Genomic DNA, 14,842 nt, shown 5'->3' with positions numbered 1-14,842 from the left:
CAAATTCAGAATGATTACTTTGCTTAGAGTCACTTGGCAGCTTAGGATGTAAGAGGATTCTCTTCCAAAATTGACAGTTTCAACCACTGGGCTATTTACCTTGCAGTTAATTAATTCTGTATAAAGAGATAGTGAAACCCAGAAACTGTTGGTAGACCAGATACAATGATGGTGTGCAGTTTGTAGCTTCTGAGTTGAGCATGGACTTAAGTATTGGTGAAATTTCATGTGGGGTCCAGTTTGACATTACTGATATTTTGCCTGGCACTAATTGCCAAACCATTGTAGGGTAAACAAAATCATTATCGTAGCCAGCCCAAGCCCAGTGTGGTGACTCACACCTGTAATCCTGGTACTTGCTCAAGCAGGGGGATTACCACAGGGGTTCTGGGAATTAAACTCAGGTCCTCTGGAAGAGCAGTCCATTTTCCTAACCACTGAGCCATCTCCCCAGCCCCAAAGTTTATTTATTTAGTTCACAGGGATTTTTGTTTGGGTTTTGGTGATGGTGCTTGGTTTGAAGCCAGGACCTCCTAGGTGCTGGCTAAGCACCCTGCTCTGTTCCCTCTCAGCCTGACTGAGTGCTCTCCCGCATCTCCTCAGTCTCCTGTTTGCCCTGCCTGCTGGCAGCAGCATTATGTCCATGATGTGTGTCATGGGAAACCTGACTCTGGGGTTCAGGAGTCCAGTCCACCAAAGAAATGCTTGCTTGACCAGTAACAGGGCACTTATATAATTAGCCAACATTCAGCTTGTCAGTAAGACCTGGCAGTGTTAGAATGGCAGGACAGATAAAGGTTAATATTTAGTTTTATATCAGGACTAGCAGTTTCAAAAAAGTATTGTTTAGTGTTTTAAAAGGTGGAAAAGAAAGTTAGATGCAAGAGGGTATTTTTAAAAATGGAGCTGGGTTAAGCCATGCACCTTTAATTCCAGTACTGGGGAGGCAGAGGCAGGCAGATCTCTTGAGTTCAAGGGTAGCCTGGTCTACATAGTTCTAGGACAATGGAGAAAGCATAGTGCTCACAGTGAGGTGGACAGGTAGGTAGTTAGGACTCTCCCAAGTCTTAGCAGCCCCTGTAATAGTGGCTCTTGGCCAAATCAAAGCTGGCTCTTGGCCTGTTTCTGTAAAATAGGGATTATAGTAAAACCTTTTTTATCAAAGACTCTGAAGTCTGGGAAATCTGGGAAGAGCCTGTCACTTGGCGCTCCCAGGGCCCTGCTGTACCTGTCCCTGCTAACTCCTGAGCTCAGTCATGCTGTAAGTCACTGAACATGGGCCAGTTGACTTCTTGGCTCATTACAAGCCTTGTCCTTCAGACAGCTTCCATGCCAGAGAGTGTGCCCACTTAAGCTGTGGCAAGCACTTGTCTTATGCCCATAGTTAGATAGTTCCTGTGCACCTGGGACAGAGGAACAAAGGGCTGGGCTTTTTTGCCAGCTAGACTACTCTTATATCTGCTGATCTGTGACATTGCAGCTTTGCTCTGAGTCTCCTTACCTGTCCTATGCCAGCTCTGGGGTAGTCATCACTAAGCTGACCTCCAATCTCTTCCTTTTGTAGTGCTACAAGTGAACCCAGGGTTTCCTACAAGAGAAACAAGCACTTTGCCGCTGAGCTACATAAACTCCCTGCTCTGGCTTTCTTCCTTAGGTTAGTCCATGATCCTGCTCTGTAACTGATGGGTATGCTAGGAAGGGTGAAATGGATTGACACGACTAAGTGGAACTGGACCATTCATCCTCTTTTGGGGGGCAGGTGAGCACAGTCCTCAGTTCAATAACTTGACTTCATTTCTGCTGTATTGCTGCTCCCAGCATCAGTTATTGGACCAAAATGCAAGGCCATTCTCATCCCCACATGGAGCATTGCTATCCTGCTGGGAACATCATTTTCTTGAATGTGTTTGTTCTAACTGCAAATTAGCAAGACACTTCCAGAAAGCCTGCTAAGAGAGGTGTTTAGGGTAGGATGTTGTAGTTGAAACAAGCACAGATTATTGTTTTTTTGTTGAGACAGGGTTCTACTGTATAGCTCAGGCTGGTCTTTAGCTTGTAGTCCTCCTGCATCATTCCTTGAATGCTGGGATTAATGCATGTACTGCCACACTGGATTGCATTATAGTCTCTAAGGGACTTGTGTTTTGCCTCTCAGTAGACAGAGCCATTCTGTGGGAGGGCTGCCCAAGCTAGAGCTAAGTAAACATTGACTCTTAAAGACTTTGGAAGGGCCTGTAGGTGTTTGAATTCAGGAATGACTCTTGGAGAAGCCCCAGGACACAGTCCCCTACTCTAAAAACTGAGGTTACCCAATCTCCAGTGATCTTCCAGACCATAGAGTGAAACCCACAGCTGCAAACTCCTGACCATGAACTAAGATGTTCAGCTGACCTTGGTGAATCTGAATATTGGGGTTCAGCTGGCCTTCCTTCCTTCTGCCTTCTGCCTTCCTTGTGAATGGGTATTTTGTATGCATGCATGTCTGTACATGTGGGCATTTGGTACCCATAGACCAAAAGAGAATGTTGGTTCTGGTATTACAGATGATAGTTAGCCTCCTTGTGGGTGCTGGCAACCAAACCCAAAACCTCTGGAAGAGTAGCAAATGCTCTTAACTGCTGAGCTATCTCTCCAGATCTGGCTGACTTCAAAGATGAGTCAGGAGGGAAAGACAAGGCAAGAGGAGAAACATCAAGTAACCTGAATGTTGTGTGTGTGCATGTATGCACGCATGTATGTGCATGCTCAAATATGTGTGGGGGTCAGAGGTCAACTTCAGTTCCTCAGTTGCCATCTACCTTGTTCTATTTTTTGAGAAAGTCTCTCCCCGGTCTGGAGCTTCCCAAGTAGGCTAAGTTGGCTGCCTATTACACCAGGGATCTGCTGTCTCTGCCTCCTCAGCTCTAGGTTAAAAGTGCACCCCAGTGCACCCAGCTTTTTAATGTGAGTACTGGTCACTGAAGTCAAAGGTTTTGTGTTTCTCTAACCCCTTGGTCCCTTGTCTTCTATTATTTTAATTTCTATTATTTTAATTTCTGGGGATTATTCTACATTACTTAATTTGTTTATGTGACTGGTGTGTGTGTGTGTGTGTGTGTGTGTGTGTGTGTGTGTGTGTGTGTGTTTGATGTACTTGGGGAGGTCAGAGGGCAACTTGCAGGAATTGATTCTCTCTTACTGTATGGATTCTGGATTCTACAAAACTCTGGTTATTAGGGTTGGTGGCAAGTTCCTTTACCTGCTGAATCATCTTGCCAGCCTCTTTGGTGTTTTGATGCAGTTTCACGTTGCCCAGGCTTACCGTGAACTCCTGATCTTCAGCCTCTGACTGCCATGGGATGGGATTACCAGCTTGTACCACCATGTAGAGTTTAATCTTCAGATGGCAAGAGAAACTAAAGAAAGCAAGATAGATTTGCTGGGTTAGCCCGGATGCAGAGCCCCTGGTTTGCCAATCCACAGACGCTCTGGCAGAGACTGAGCTGCAAATCCAGAGTCCCAAGAGGCTCTGAGCACCCAGAGAGGCTGTTGTCAGGCAAGATGGGGATGCTAATTGGCCTCTGAGTGAGCAGGGCTGCTGCTGAGCTCCATCCCTTGATAAATGTCCTCCCCCTGGCATCTTGTTAATATTTAAAAATAAAGTGCCAAATCTATTACAGCCACTGTAATTTAATTTTTGCTGAATTTCAGAACTATATGGTCACCAGCATGGCATTAGTGCGGGCTGTTTTACTGCTAAACTATTTACCTATTTATTTATTTATTTATTTTTAATTGTTGTATGTGATGCCTTGAATGAGAGTATCAGGAACGTTAACTTCTGTTCATGTATACCTTACAAATGTGACTTTGGTTGTCCCTCCTCCCTGTCCCTATCTTTCTTCCAGAGTGCATGCTTTGCTGTGGTGAAGTGTTGGTTTCTGAAATCTTGGTTTGGGGTCTTTCAGTTCAAGATATGTAGCAGGGGCATTGATTGGGGTCATGGCTGGCCCTACAGAGCTGCTCTTGACAGTTGTTGGAGTGGTAAGAACAGAAATGGCCAAGTGCCACCCCACCCCCCAGGTGTGTGTGCTTTGAAACAAGGTCTTAAGATCTTGCTGCAGAGACAAGGATGGTCTTGAGCCCTTAGTATTCCTGCCTTCACTTGCTAAACTCCAGACTTGCCGGCATGCACTGCAGTACCTACCTGTTTCATGGACTCTCTTCTAAGTCATGCAAAACACAAAAATTTGGAACTAAGATAATTTTACCTTTAATCATGTGTATATGTGTGTGTATACCACGTGTGGGGGTATCCCTGGAGGCCAGAGGTGTCAATCTCCGGAGCTAGAATTATGGGCATTTGAGAGCCACCTGAGGTGAGTCCTAGGAATTGAGCTCAGGTCCTTTTGGAAGAGTAATACACACTCTGAACTCCTGAACCATCTCTTCAGCCCAATAAATGGTATTCTTGATCCTATAAACCAAATAATGGTTTGGGAGATATGGAATAGCCATTGGATGCTTTTAACTTCATACACAGTCAAACTGGGGTCTCTATCTTTGAATTATGATCCTTGATTTGTTTACAGAATCCTTAGTTTTAATATATTTTGACTTAGGTTTAGTTGGCAATTTAGATATTTCCAAAATCAAACTTCTGCAACTTTGCTTTCACAAAATTTTACTATGCAGCCCTGGATGACCTAGAACTCACAGAGACCCACCTGGCTCTGCTCCCTAGTGCTGAAGTTAAAAGGACCACTACATCAGCTACTCTCAGCTTTGTTTTTGATTTCGTTTTTTTGTTATTTTTTTTTCCGAGACAGGGTTTCTCTGTGGCTTTGGAGGCTGTCCTGAAACTAGCTCTTGTAGATCAGGCTGGTCTCAAACGCAGTAGTTCCACCTACCTCTGCCTAGTGCTGGGATTAAAGGTGTGTGCCACCACAGCCCGGCTGCTCTCAGCTTTGTTAGTCATTCTTGTTTTATAGAGCAAGCAATTGACTCCTCTGCCCCTGTGGACTTGGTTCATCAGAAATGACTTTACTACCTGCACAAGGCCAAAGGGGGAAAGTTAATGACTAAACATTCTAGATCAAGAAAAGAATAACAGGTGAGAAGAGGAGTGCGTGCCATCCTCTGCGGCCTCTGTCTTCTGCATGCCCCACTCCCTGGGGCTACAGGCAGATATATATATATATATATATATATATATATATATATATATATATATATATCCATATCTGCAGCCTGGAGTCTGGACTGGAAGGAGGACTCCGCCCTCAGACTTCTCTGGAAAGCCTTGCTTTACTCGCTGTGTCTTGTTACCCTGGGCAGTTTCTGGTGCTTTCTCTGAATCTTTGACTATTGTCATGAAAGCTTGGTTCTTACCTCAAATGTTTGGCAAGTTGGGTGTTAATGTGAACTGGCATGATGCCTTCTTAGAAACTGAAATTCACAAAGAATGGAAAACCCTGTTAATCTACCAGGATCTTCCTGGCTAACAGTAATGCGATTACAGTATCATCCTCACTAGACACAGAGAGAGATGGCCTTCCAAAAGGGGGTTAGTGGAGAGGCTGCATCGAAGATGATGTTTGGAACCTTGGTGGGAGGCTGAGGCAGAAGGATACAAGCTCAAAGCCAGTCTAGGTTGTAGTGAGATGTGTCACCTAAGAAAAAGAAGACATTTGATTTGGACTGTATGCCAGAGAGCAGAAAATTGGTGAAGTCTGACATAGTACCCTTTTTATCATATAATAGCTTTCCCGTAGGGTTGGGGAAACGGCTTGTTGCAACAAAGAAAAGAAAATAAAGTTTTGTTTTGCTGTCCTTTGAGACAGAGGCTCATGTAGTCCAGGATAGCCTCAAACTTGGTATGTAGCCTTGACTTTCTGGTCCTCCCATCTGTTCATCCTGGCCTAACCTTTAGCCAAGGTTAAAGGTTAAAGGTGGCTCAAGCCGCCACCCAAAGCCAGAGGAAGACTCTTAGCCCTCTCGTGTCTGCCATTTGTGTGGTATAAATGCACTCCCAGGAGAGGAGTGCTGGTGCCTTTGTCAGTACCTTAGTTCTTGGTTTCTGTAAATGGTTCTGGGAAGCTCTTCTGGGCTTTAAGACAAGGGAAGTTTGAGAACGTGATGTCCCTTGTTGATCTTTGTAAAGCAGAGGCCATTCAAGTATGGCAGTCACAAGTGGCCATAGCCATGTTCCAGTTCACTCAAGAGCAAGGTGCCTCTTCATGAAGCAGGCATGGCTGGAAATAGGAGTGGGCAGTTCCAGCAGTGGGATGGAGAGGCATCAGGAAAGGTAAGAGCTCGTGAGCAGTAGTGTCAGCAGCAGGAATCTGATACCATAGGACAGACCAAGGCTGCAACTGGAAGAGGGAGGCTGCACCTCTCACAGTATCTTTTCTTCTGCTTCACCTAGTCCAGTGCATAGTGGGTGCTGGATAACATGTCTGTGATGCTGACAGTGTCTGAAGCCTTGTGTGCAGTTTCTTCTGGCCCAGGGTTCCCTTTGGTCATGTGGTATGAGATCTGGGCATCTTTGCTGAACTCTCTGTGGGGCATATGCTGGCGTAGGCAGTTGTGAGGGTTGATCAGTGTCACACTATTCATAATTAAAAATTCTTAAGTTGAAGCTAGAATTTATATTCCTGCCTATATAAATGTGCAAAGAACTCAAATTCCCATAAAGACTGTGAGAGTGGAAGCTGTGGCTTACCTGCCTGTTCTGAACTGCCTAGTGAGCTTTGTTTAGATATGTGTTTACATCTAATCGTGTAACTTTTAATAATCCAGATTTTAAAAAGACTGGCAGGTTTGTAGGCTTGTTTTCAAGACACTGCATGGCTGTTGATGTTACCACTTTTTTTGTTTTGTTTTTTCGAGACAGGGTTTCTCTATAGCTTTGAAGCCTGTCCTGGAACTTGCTCTGTAGACCAGGCTGGTCTCAGACTTATCGAGATTCACCTCCCTCTGTTTCCCAAGTGCTGGGATTAAAGGTGTGCTCCACCACTGCTTGGCCACTTGAAGATAAAATAAAACAAAACAAAACAAAAAACAAACTTGACTGGAAACAACCTGTAATGGACTGAATGGCTGTTGTGCCAGGGATGGCATGGCCTTAGAGAGCAAGGCAGTTCTTTCCAGAGTCAGCCTGAATTGAAAAACCTTTGTCCTTTGCCCTGTGTGGGATTCCACTTCCAGTTTCCTTAAACATTTTCTGCTGCTCCAGAAAGGATATGACAGTGCAGGCATGCAAATACTTCCTGCATTTTAGAGAAAAGAAATGTAGTTTTAAAAAATTATTTGTGTATAAATATCTGTGTGTAAATATTTATGTGTAAATATCTCTGCCTCTGCCTGCCTCAAATGCTGGGATTAAATACATGTGCACAAGTGTGTGCAGGCATGTGTGCATGGGTGTCAGATGGCACCAAGTGTCCCTATCTATCACTTTCTCCCTATGCCTTTGAAGAGTTTTTTCCAGGGACCTAGGGCTTGAGTTTCCTCAGCTAGACTCCAAGCCAGCAAGCCCCAGGGATCCCCTGTCTGTGCTCATCCACCTTGGAGCTGGAATGTCAGATTCATTACATGGGTGCTGGAATCCGAATTCTGGTCTCATGATTTTTCAGTAAGCATTTTTAAAAATAATTTATTCATTTTTATGTCCTGCCTGTCTGTCTGTGTGAGGGTGTCAGATCTTGGAGTTACAGACAGTTGTGAGCTGCCATGTGGGTGCTGGGAATCGAACCTGTCCTTTGAAAAAGCATCCAGTGCGCTTACCTGTGGAGCCATCTCCTCAGCCCCCTTAGTAAGTGTTTGTAACTGCTGAGCCATCTTTCCAATTTTCTAGCCCTTTTTCCTTTTCTTAAGGAAATTTGTGTGTTGCTGTGTGCCATAACCTTTGTTTTTACTGCCTCCCAGCATGTGCAGCGAGTGGATTTGAAATGTGTAAATCGGTGACTCTCATTCCAGCATCAACTTTTTAAAACTTTCTAAAGGGACTCAGGATGCCTCCTGGCATGTCATGTTGGTGCCCAGCATTGAAAATACTGGTGCGAGTTGTGCATGTGATCCCAACAGTAAAAAGCCCACATCAAATAAAGAAGAGAGGATGCCTTTGGGCACTTGGGAGACCTGGACTCCAGAGCCCAAGCCCTGTTGTGAAATCTGACTTCACAGGGTCAGATGACATAGGCAGACCTCTGTTCCTGCTTCTGTGACTCAGAGGCAACAACTTGCATGTCAGTGACCCCTGGGGTCACACACACACACACACACACACACATACACACACACACACACACACACACACACACACACACACAGAGGCATTAGGAAACACTAGTACAGCAGGATGCAGGAAGTACACTGACTCCATAGGAAACCATGCAGACCCAGGATCAGTGGGTTCATTCTTCACTGAGAACCTTTGTGAAAGCTGATTCTCTATAATCTTCGGTGGTTAAGGCGGGATTCAGCTATCCATAAACATACAGGATCTCGGTCGGGCGGCTTCACAGGTATTCCAGCTCACTGGGAGTCACACCACGGCTCTCTGACATATGTACTCTGAATCTCCGTGTTCACCCCTTATGCCTTCCACAATGTAGGTCTTTGAGATCAAACTCAGATTGTTAGGTTTGGCTTTTTTACCCATTTCCCTAACTCACAGACCAAGACTGAGTATTACTGTTGTGCAGACCAGCTGGCCTTGAACTGGAGACTGGCTTCCTGCTTCTGTCTCCCACATATAAGCATTGCAGTCCTGTGCTATTGTAGTTTATGTACTTTATTTAGAGACAGGATCTCACTTTATTGCCAAGGGTGGCCCAAAACTCACCTTGTAGACCAGGCTGGCCTCTTCGTGCCTCAGCCTTCCACGTAAAACTTTACAGGAACAAGTGCCCAGACTTGGTGTTGGAACCTTGCTATTTCGGTGGGGGCTTTACCTGTTTGAGCATCTCCCATTAGTTGGCTCTCTAAAAGTCTAGTCCTGGACCTTTTCTTCAGAGTCGTGCTTGTACCGAGTGTGTCACGGAAGTTCCTATGATTGTCCTCTTTCTCCAGCTCCCTACTATGCTGAGCTCTGTTCCTAGATGCTTTGGCTTTCTAGGCACACTAACAAGTACATAGGTCTACAAGAAACACGTCAGCACATTTTCTCTTGGTCCCTCTTTTCCTTGTGGGTCTTGGTCTTTTATGTTTTTCAGGGTTGAGCACCTTCCTGTAGTCAAACAGAAAGGCTTTACTGGTGTGTGTCTGTGAATTTCTTCCCTCCCTCCCTCCCTCCCTCCCTCCCTCCCTCCCTCCCTCCCTCCCTCCCTCCCTCTCTGTCTCTCCTTCCCTTCCTTCCAAGATTTTTAAAATTTGTTTAATGTCTGAGTGCTCTATCTGCATGTACAACTTTATGCCTTTAATCCCAGGGGAGGCAGAGGCAGGTGGATCTATGAGTTCAAGGACAACCAGTGCTACACAGAGAAACAATGTCATGAAAAAACAAAACAAAAGGCTGGGTATGGTTGGCCTGTACCTGCAGTTCAGCCCTAAGCAGGCAGAGACAGGGATCGATTCCCCAGAGCTTACTGCCAGCCAGCCTTTGAAGTTGATGAGCACCAGGTTCAGCAAGAGACCTTGTCTTTAAAAACAAGGTAGAGAGAGTTGGTAGATGAACACATGATGCTGACCTCTGGCCTCCACATTGCTTTACATCCCCTACAAATCCAAACCAAAGGAAACCAAAAGCCCTTAGTGGTGGAGCCCAGGTACGGTGACTTATCCTGTTTCACCGGTGACTGCTGAAGGTGCTGTAGAGGGCACTGCAGCATGGATGGACTTCTCTCTCTCCTCTTTGTTCCCTTAGAGAGAGAGAAAGAATTAACGCACATCAGCTCACGTTCCTTGTAGGAGTGTGTCTCCAGGTGTACCCTTGGGCTAGCAGTATTGGTATCACCTGTGAGCTTGCCACAACTTAGTGGTTCAACCCTGACTGCCCTAGTTCAAGTGCCGGAGGGCAGACGCAGGAAAGTGGCTTTCTGAACTCACTTTGGGGAGAGACTTTGAGCTGTGCCAGTGCAGCCTCTCTGTAGCATTGCCTTTTCAGCACATGGGGTGGTAGGGGTGTTTGTCTGGGGACAGAGATGCTTCAGTTGGTAAAGTGCTTCCAATGGACCTGAGTTCCATCCATAGCACCTGCATGAAAATGCCAGGTATGGTGCCTTGTGCCTGTGATCCCAGCACTGGGGCAATGGAGACTTGATAGTCCCTGGTACTCTCTGGCCAGCCAGTCTTGCTTGGTTTGTCAGCTTCAGGCCAAAAAGAATTCCTGTTTCAAAGGAGGCATTTGACATTCCTGAAGCTAACATCCAAGGCTGCCCTCTAGCCTTCACACACGTGCACCATACATGTACACCCACCAGCACCCATTGAATGAAGAGCAGCTTGTTTTAAGGTGACTTCCGACAGCTGGTGTGGAAATGAAGGAAGACCAGGGTATGGGAGCACAGAACAGTACCACAGAAGCAAGCAAGTAATCTGATAGGAAATTTAAACTCTTGTTTTTTTAATGAATAAACTGTGAACTGCCCTCCTGCTGTGACCCTACACTGCACTGCAAGTTGGAAATAGATAATAATGTTTTGTGTATAAGCTTTTCAGAGCTACATCTTAAAGGTTTAGAAGTTCGTTGGTGATGGTGCACACCTTTAGTCCCAGCACTTGGGAGGCAGAGGCAGATGAGTCTCTGTGAGTTCAAGGCCAGCCCAGGAGGCCAGTCTATAGAGCAAGTCCAGGACAGCTAGGGTACACAGAGTCCCAGTCCCCATAAACTAAAACTAAAAGGAAAATAAAATTCTGAAGTTTTCCAGCCCCCCTGGACAATGAGCCATGTGTCTGTTCTGATCTTAAAAGGTGGGGCAGGTTTGCATGTGCCTTCTAACACAGAGCTCTATTGGATAATGTGGACTCTGTTCTGAAGGTGTCTTCAATATGAATCTATCCTATACCGGATGCCTGGAGTCTCCACACTCTCCAGCCGCTTTGTCTCCACTCCCAGTGTAACACCAGACTCCATGGCTGGAATGGAGTAAATTGGCATTATCCTTCAGTTGTTACTATCGCCCATTATGTATGGGATACAGTGACAAGAAAGCATGTCACCAAGACACAGCTTGTTGAGCCAGAGTTAACAGCCCAAGGCCATGCGTACTGAGCACAGAGAAGTGCCAAAACAGTAAGCCTTGTACTACAGCCTGAGGCCATGTTGGAGGCCAGCCACACATTAAAGATTCCACTTCAGATCCTAGCACGGGCGGCTTGGAAATGGGCCACCCTTGTAAGGCAGTCTTTTCCCTGTGAGGGAGTGAGTTATGGAGGAGCTGGCCAGGAAAAGTGGATCTTACTGTAGCTCCCTCCTGGAGAGACTGAAGACAAAACCATCAACTGCTCCTTTGCTCAAATTACCTGAAGAGCACTCAGCTGTGCTTGCCTTACTGCTTTGGGCGTTGGCAGGCTGGGTGGGGCATCTTAGTCCACCGTTCTGCAAAGGTGTTGGGACACAGCTTTCAGCGCCTGGGGGAGCAGAGTGGCCTGTAGCTGTAAAGTGATATGCAAGTGTTTCCATTGGTCTGTGAAGGTCCTTCTAATTGTCATTGTGCTAGAGCACACTGTGAAGGCTTGCATACTAGGTGGGACGAAGCTGCACTTATGCTTTCCTACAACTACTTGCTATAAGGATTCAGGCACTATGCTGGCCTGCCCCTGTCACCTGGCAAAATGCACTCAGGCAGTGCCCTGGTCAGCCCGGGTGCGAAGGACCCCCTTTAAAAGAAAGACCTCCACCCACTTACGCCTTCTTTCTGATCTCTTTCCCGCTGTTTCCCTGGGGTCCCTCTTTTCTTCTGTCTTCTCTCTGTCTTTCTGTCTCTGTGTCTCTTTACCTCTTTTCTCTTTCCTTCTCCCTTCTAATAAAACTTCTCACTTAAGCCCTGTCTGCCTGGCATGGTTGTCCCTCCGCCTCGGTCAACCTTGCCCAACATGGAATCCGACATGGTCCCCTCCTGCGCTTTATCATAACACTTGGGATTGGCCGAAATTCCCCTGAGTTCTACTGGCCACCCAAGAGTATCTGAATCCAGAGTGGAAAACAGACATGAGACTGGAAGGCCTTAGAACTGAAGGTCTAAAAAGAGTAAAAGCCCGCAGTTGTGTGTCGTGTGATAGGTGCGCGTGCGTGCGCGCGCTCTTCTTACTCAACTCTCCTCTGTCTTTTCCACAGTGAATACCTACCTCTTCATGGTGCAGGCTCAAAGCATCTTGCTTCGGGACAATGTGAGGACCATTGGTGCCCAGGTGTATGAGCAGGTGGTCCGCAGCGCCTATGCCAAGAGGAACAGTAGCCTGAACGACTCTGGTAAGTACTAGTGAAGAGGGACCTATGGGATGTCTTCTCTCCCAAGGGCTGGGGGTGGGGGGTGGGGTGGGAGGAAGTTGGCCGGGGAGGCTAAGTAATTACCTCCTAAAGAGAGTGTGTTGAGAGAAGGGCTGGAAGGGAGTCTTCACTCCTGCTCAGGGTGTGTTAAGGCAGCAAGAAGGCTGCATTTTCATTCTGAACTCAAGGTTGTCTTTCAGAACATGGCTTTTTGTTATGTTTTTGACACAGTGTCACCCTGTATAGTCCTAGCTGGATCTGTCTCTGCTTCTCAAGTGCTGGGATTAAAGGTGTTTATCATTACACCCGCCCTGTGTGTGTTGGGGCATGAATATGCCATGGAGTATGGAATTTGGTTATCTTCTTCCACCAAGTGGGTCCCAGGAGTTGAACTCAGATCATCAGACTTGGTGGCAAGTGCATTTACTCACTAAACCATCTCACTGATCTCATTTCTTACCTTCTTTCAGGATTCATTGTGTGTGTGTGTGTGTGTGTGTGTGTGTGTGAGTGAGAGAGAGAGAGAGAGAGAGAGAGAGAGAGAGAGAGAGAGAGAGAGAGAGAGAGAGAGAGAGAGAGCGCGCACTTGAGTGCATGTGCCCACAAAGGCCAGAAGAGAATGTTGGATCCCTTTAATCTGGAGTTACAAGTGGGTATGGGCTGGCCAGTAGGGGTGCAGGGAACTGAACTTGGGTCCTCTGCAAGAGCATTAAGCACTCTTTTATTTATTTGTTTGTTTTGTTTTTGTTTTTTTGGTGTCTTCGGGACAGTGTTTCTCTGTATTGTTTTGGAACCTGTCCTGGAGCTCTCTCTGTAGACCAGGCTGATCTCGAACTCACAGAGATCCACCTGCATCTGCCTCCCGATTGCTGGGGTTAAAGGCATGCTCCACCAACACCCGGCTCAGCACTCTTTTTTTTTTTTTTTTTAAGATATATATATATATATATATATATATATATATATATATATATATATATTGTGTATACAGTCTTCTGCCTGTATGCCAACAGAGGGCACCAGATCTCATTCAAGGTGGTTGTGAGCCACCATGTGGTTGCTGGGAATTGAACTCAGGACCTCTGGAAGAACAGTCAGTGCTCTTAACCGCTGAGCCATCTCTCCAGCCCTCAGCATTCTTTTTTTATTATTATTATTTATCTTTATTTTATGTGCATTGGTGTTTTGCCTTCATGTATGTCTGTGTGAGGATGTCAGGTCATCTGTAACTGGAGTTACTGACAGTTGTAAGCTGCCACGTGGGTACTGGGGATTGAATCCTGGTCCTCTGGAAGAGCAGTCAGTGCTCTTAACCACTGAGCCATCTCTCTAGCCCTCAGTAAGTACTCTTAACTGCTGAGCCATCTCTCCAGCTTCATTTTTTTTTCTTAAAGAGAAACAATATTGCTCTCAGAATCTTCTAAAATAATAGCTGTTATTGAAGTGCTATACCCGAAATTCTAACACTTGAGGAGCATATACCATGAGACCTTTTGAAGATAGACAGATAGATTAGAAAGATAGATAGGATGAATGAATTAATTAATTAATTAATCAGGGATGGCCTGTGGCTGAATGAATGGAGAATACTTGTCTCATGTGCACAAAGCCCAGAGCCAGCCCCCAGCTCCAGGGGAGAGACGCTGCTCTCCTGTTGAGTGTGGAGATTGGTAATGCAAAGGTAGAACCCATGTGCTGGATGGGCCCAGTGTGCAGAACCTCCAGCTACCCTGGAGCTGACTCAGTTCCCAACACCCAGATGGCAGTTCACCAGCATCTGTACCTCCAGTTTACAGCTGGCTTCTGCAGACACTAGGCACTAAGTAGTGCACAGACAAATGCAAGCGAAAACCCCATACACATAAAGTGAATACATCTGAAATTTAAAAAGCTTTTTAAAGAGTACAATCCTGCCATTTAAAAACTCTCCAAATAAAGGACAGCATTCTGCTTCCTACCCCCACTCTCAAGACAGGACCAGCACTCCTCAAGTTGTTAGCCATTTATCTCTTAGACACCCTCTTAGTAGTCTTTAAGAAAGAAAAAAACAGCAAAACCCAATTTGAGCTGAAAATTCTCCAGTTCCAGCCACAGAGTGGATGAGAGTCAGCTTTAGTGTTGTCACACCTGTGTGAATCTAAAGGGCTCTAGCAAAAGAGACAGTCTGCAAAAATGTGGTGCAGCCACCACTGCTCTGCTGGCCCTGCCCTTTCCTGGAGGGAGTTTTCTGCATGGTGCTTCTGTTGAACCTTATATGGGAATGATGTCACGGCCCTTTTGCTACCCTGAAAAAGAGGCATCTGCTTACACACTCTTAGATCCCATTCAAGCGGTCGGAAAAATGTGTGTGTGTAGTGGTATGTGTGTGCGCATGTATGTGTGTGGTGGTATGTTATGTGTGCTTATATGTGTGTGGTGGTGTGTTTGTGT

At 45.9% G+C, this 14,842-nt stretch overlaps 1 protein-coding gene across 2 annotated transcripts in view; it reads left to right on the top strand.

Moving 5' to 3' along the window:
- The window catches only part of B4galt5 (beta-1,4-galactosyltransferase 5), a 49,186-nt gene that overhangs the window by 20,735 nt on the left and 13,609 nt on the right, over window positions 1-14,842 (top strand). For both annotated transcript variants that reach the window (XM_040732641.1, XM_040732642.1), the window contains exon 2: window positions 12,260-12,394. In XM_040732641.1, the coding sequence (XP_040588575.1) occupies window positions 12,260-12,394 (135 nt within the window). The remainder of the gene's footprint in view (window positions 1-12,259; window positions 12,395-14,842) is intronic.

This window comes from Mesocricetus auratus, unplaced genomic scaffold, assembly GCF_017639785.1.
Source record: "Mesocricetus auratus isolate SY011 unplaced genomic scaffold, BCM_Maur_2.0 Super-Scaffold_100028, whole genome shotgun sequence".
In the NCBI taxonomy this organism is placed as follows: Eukaryota; Metazoa; Chordata; class Mammalia; order Rodentia; family Cricetidae; genus Mesocricetus; species Mesocricetus auratus.
The sequence above is the reverse complement of the archived record's forward strand: the minus strand, read 5'-3'. Positions and strand labels throughout refer to the sequence as shown.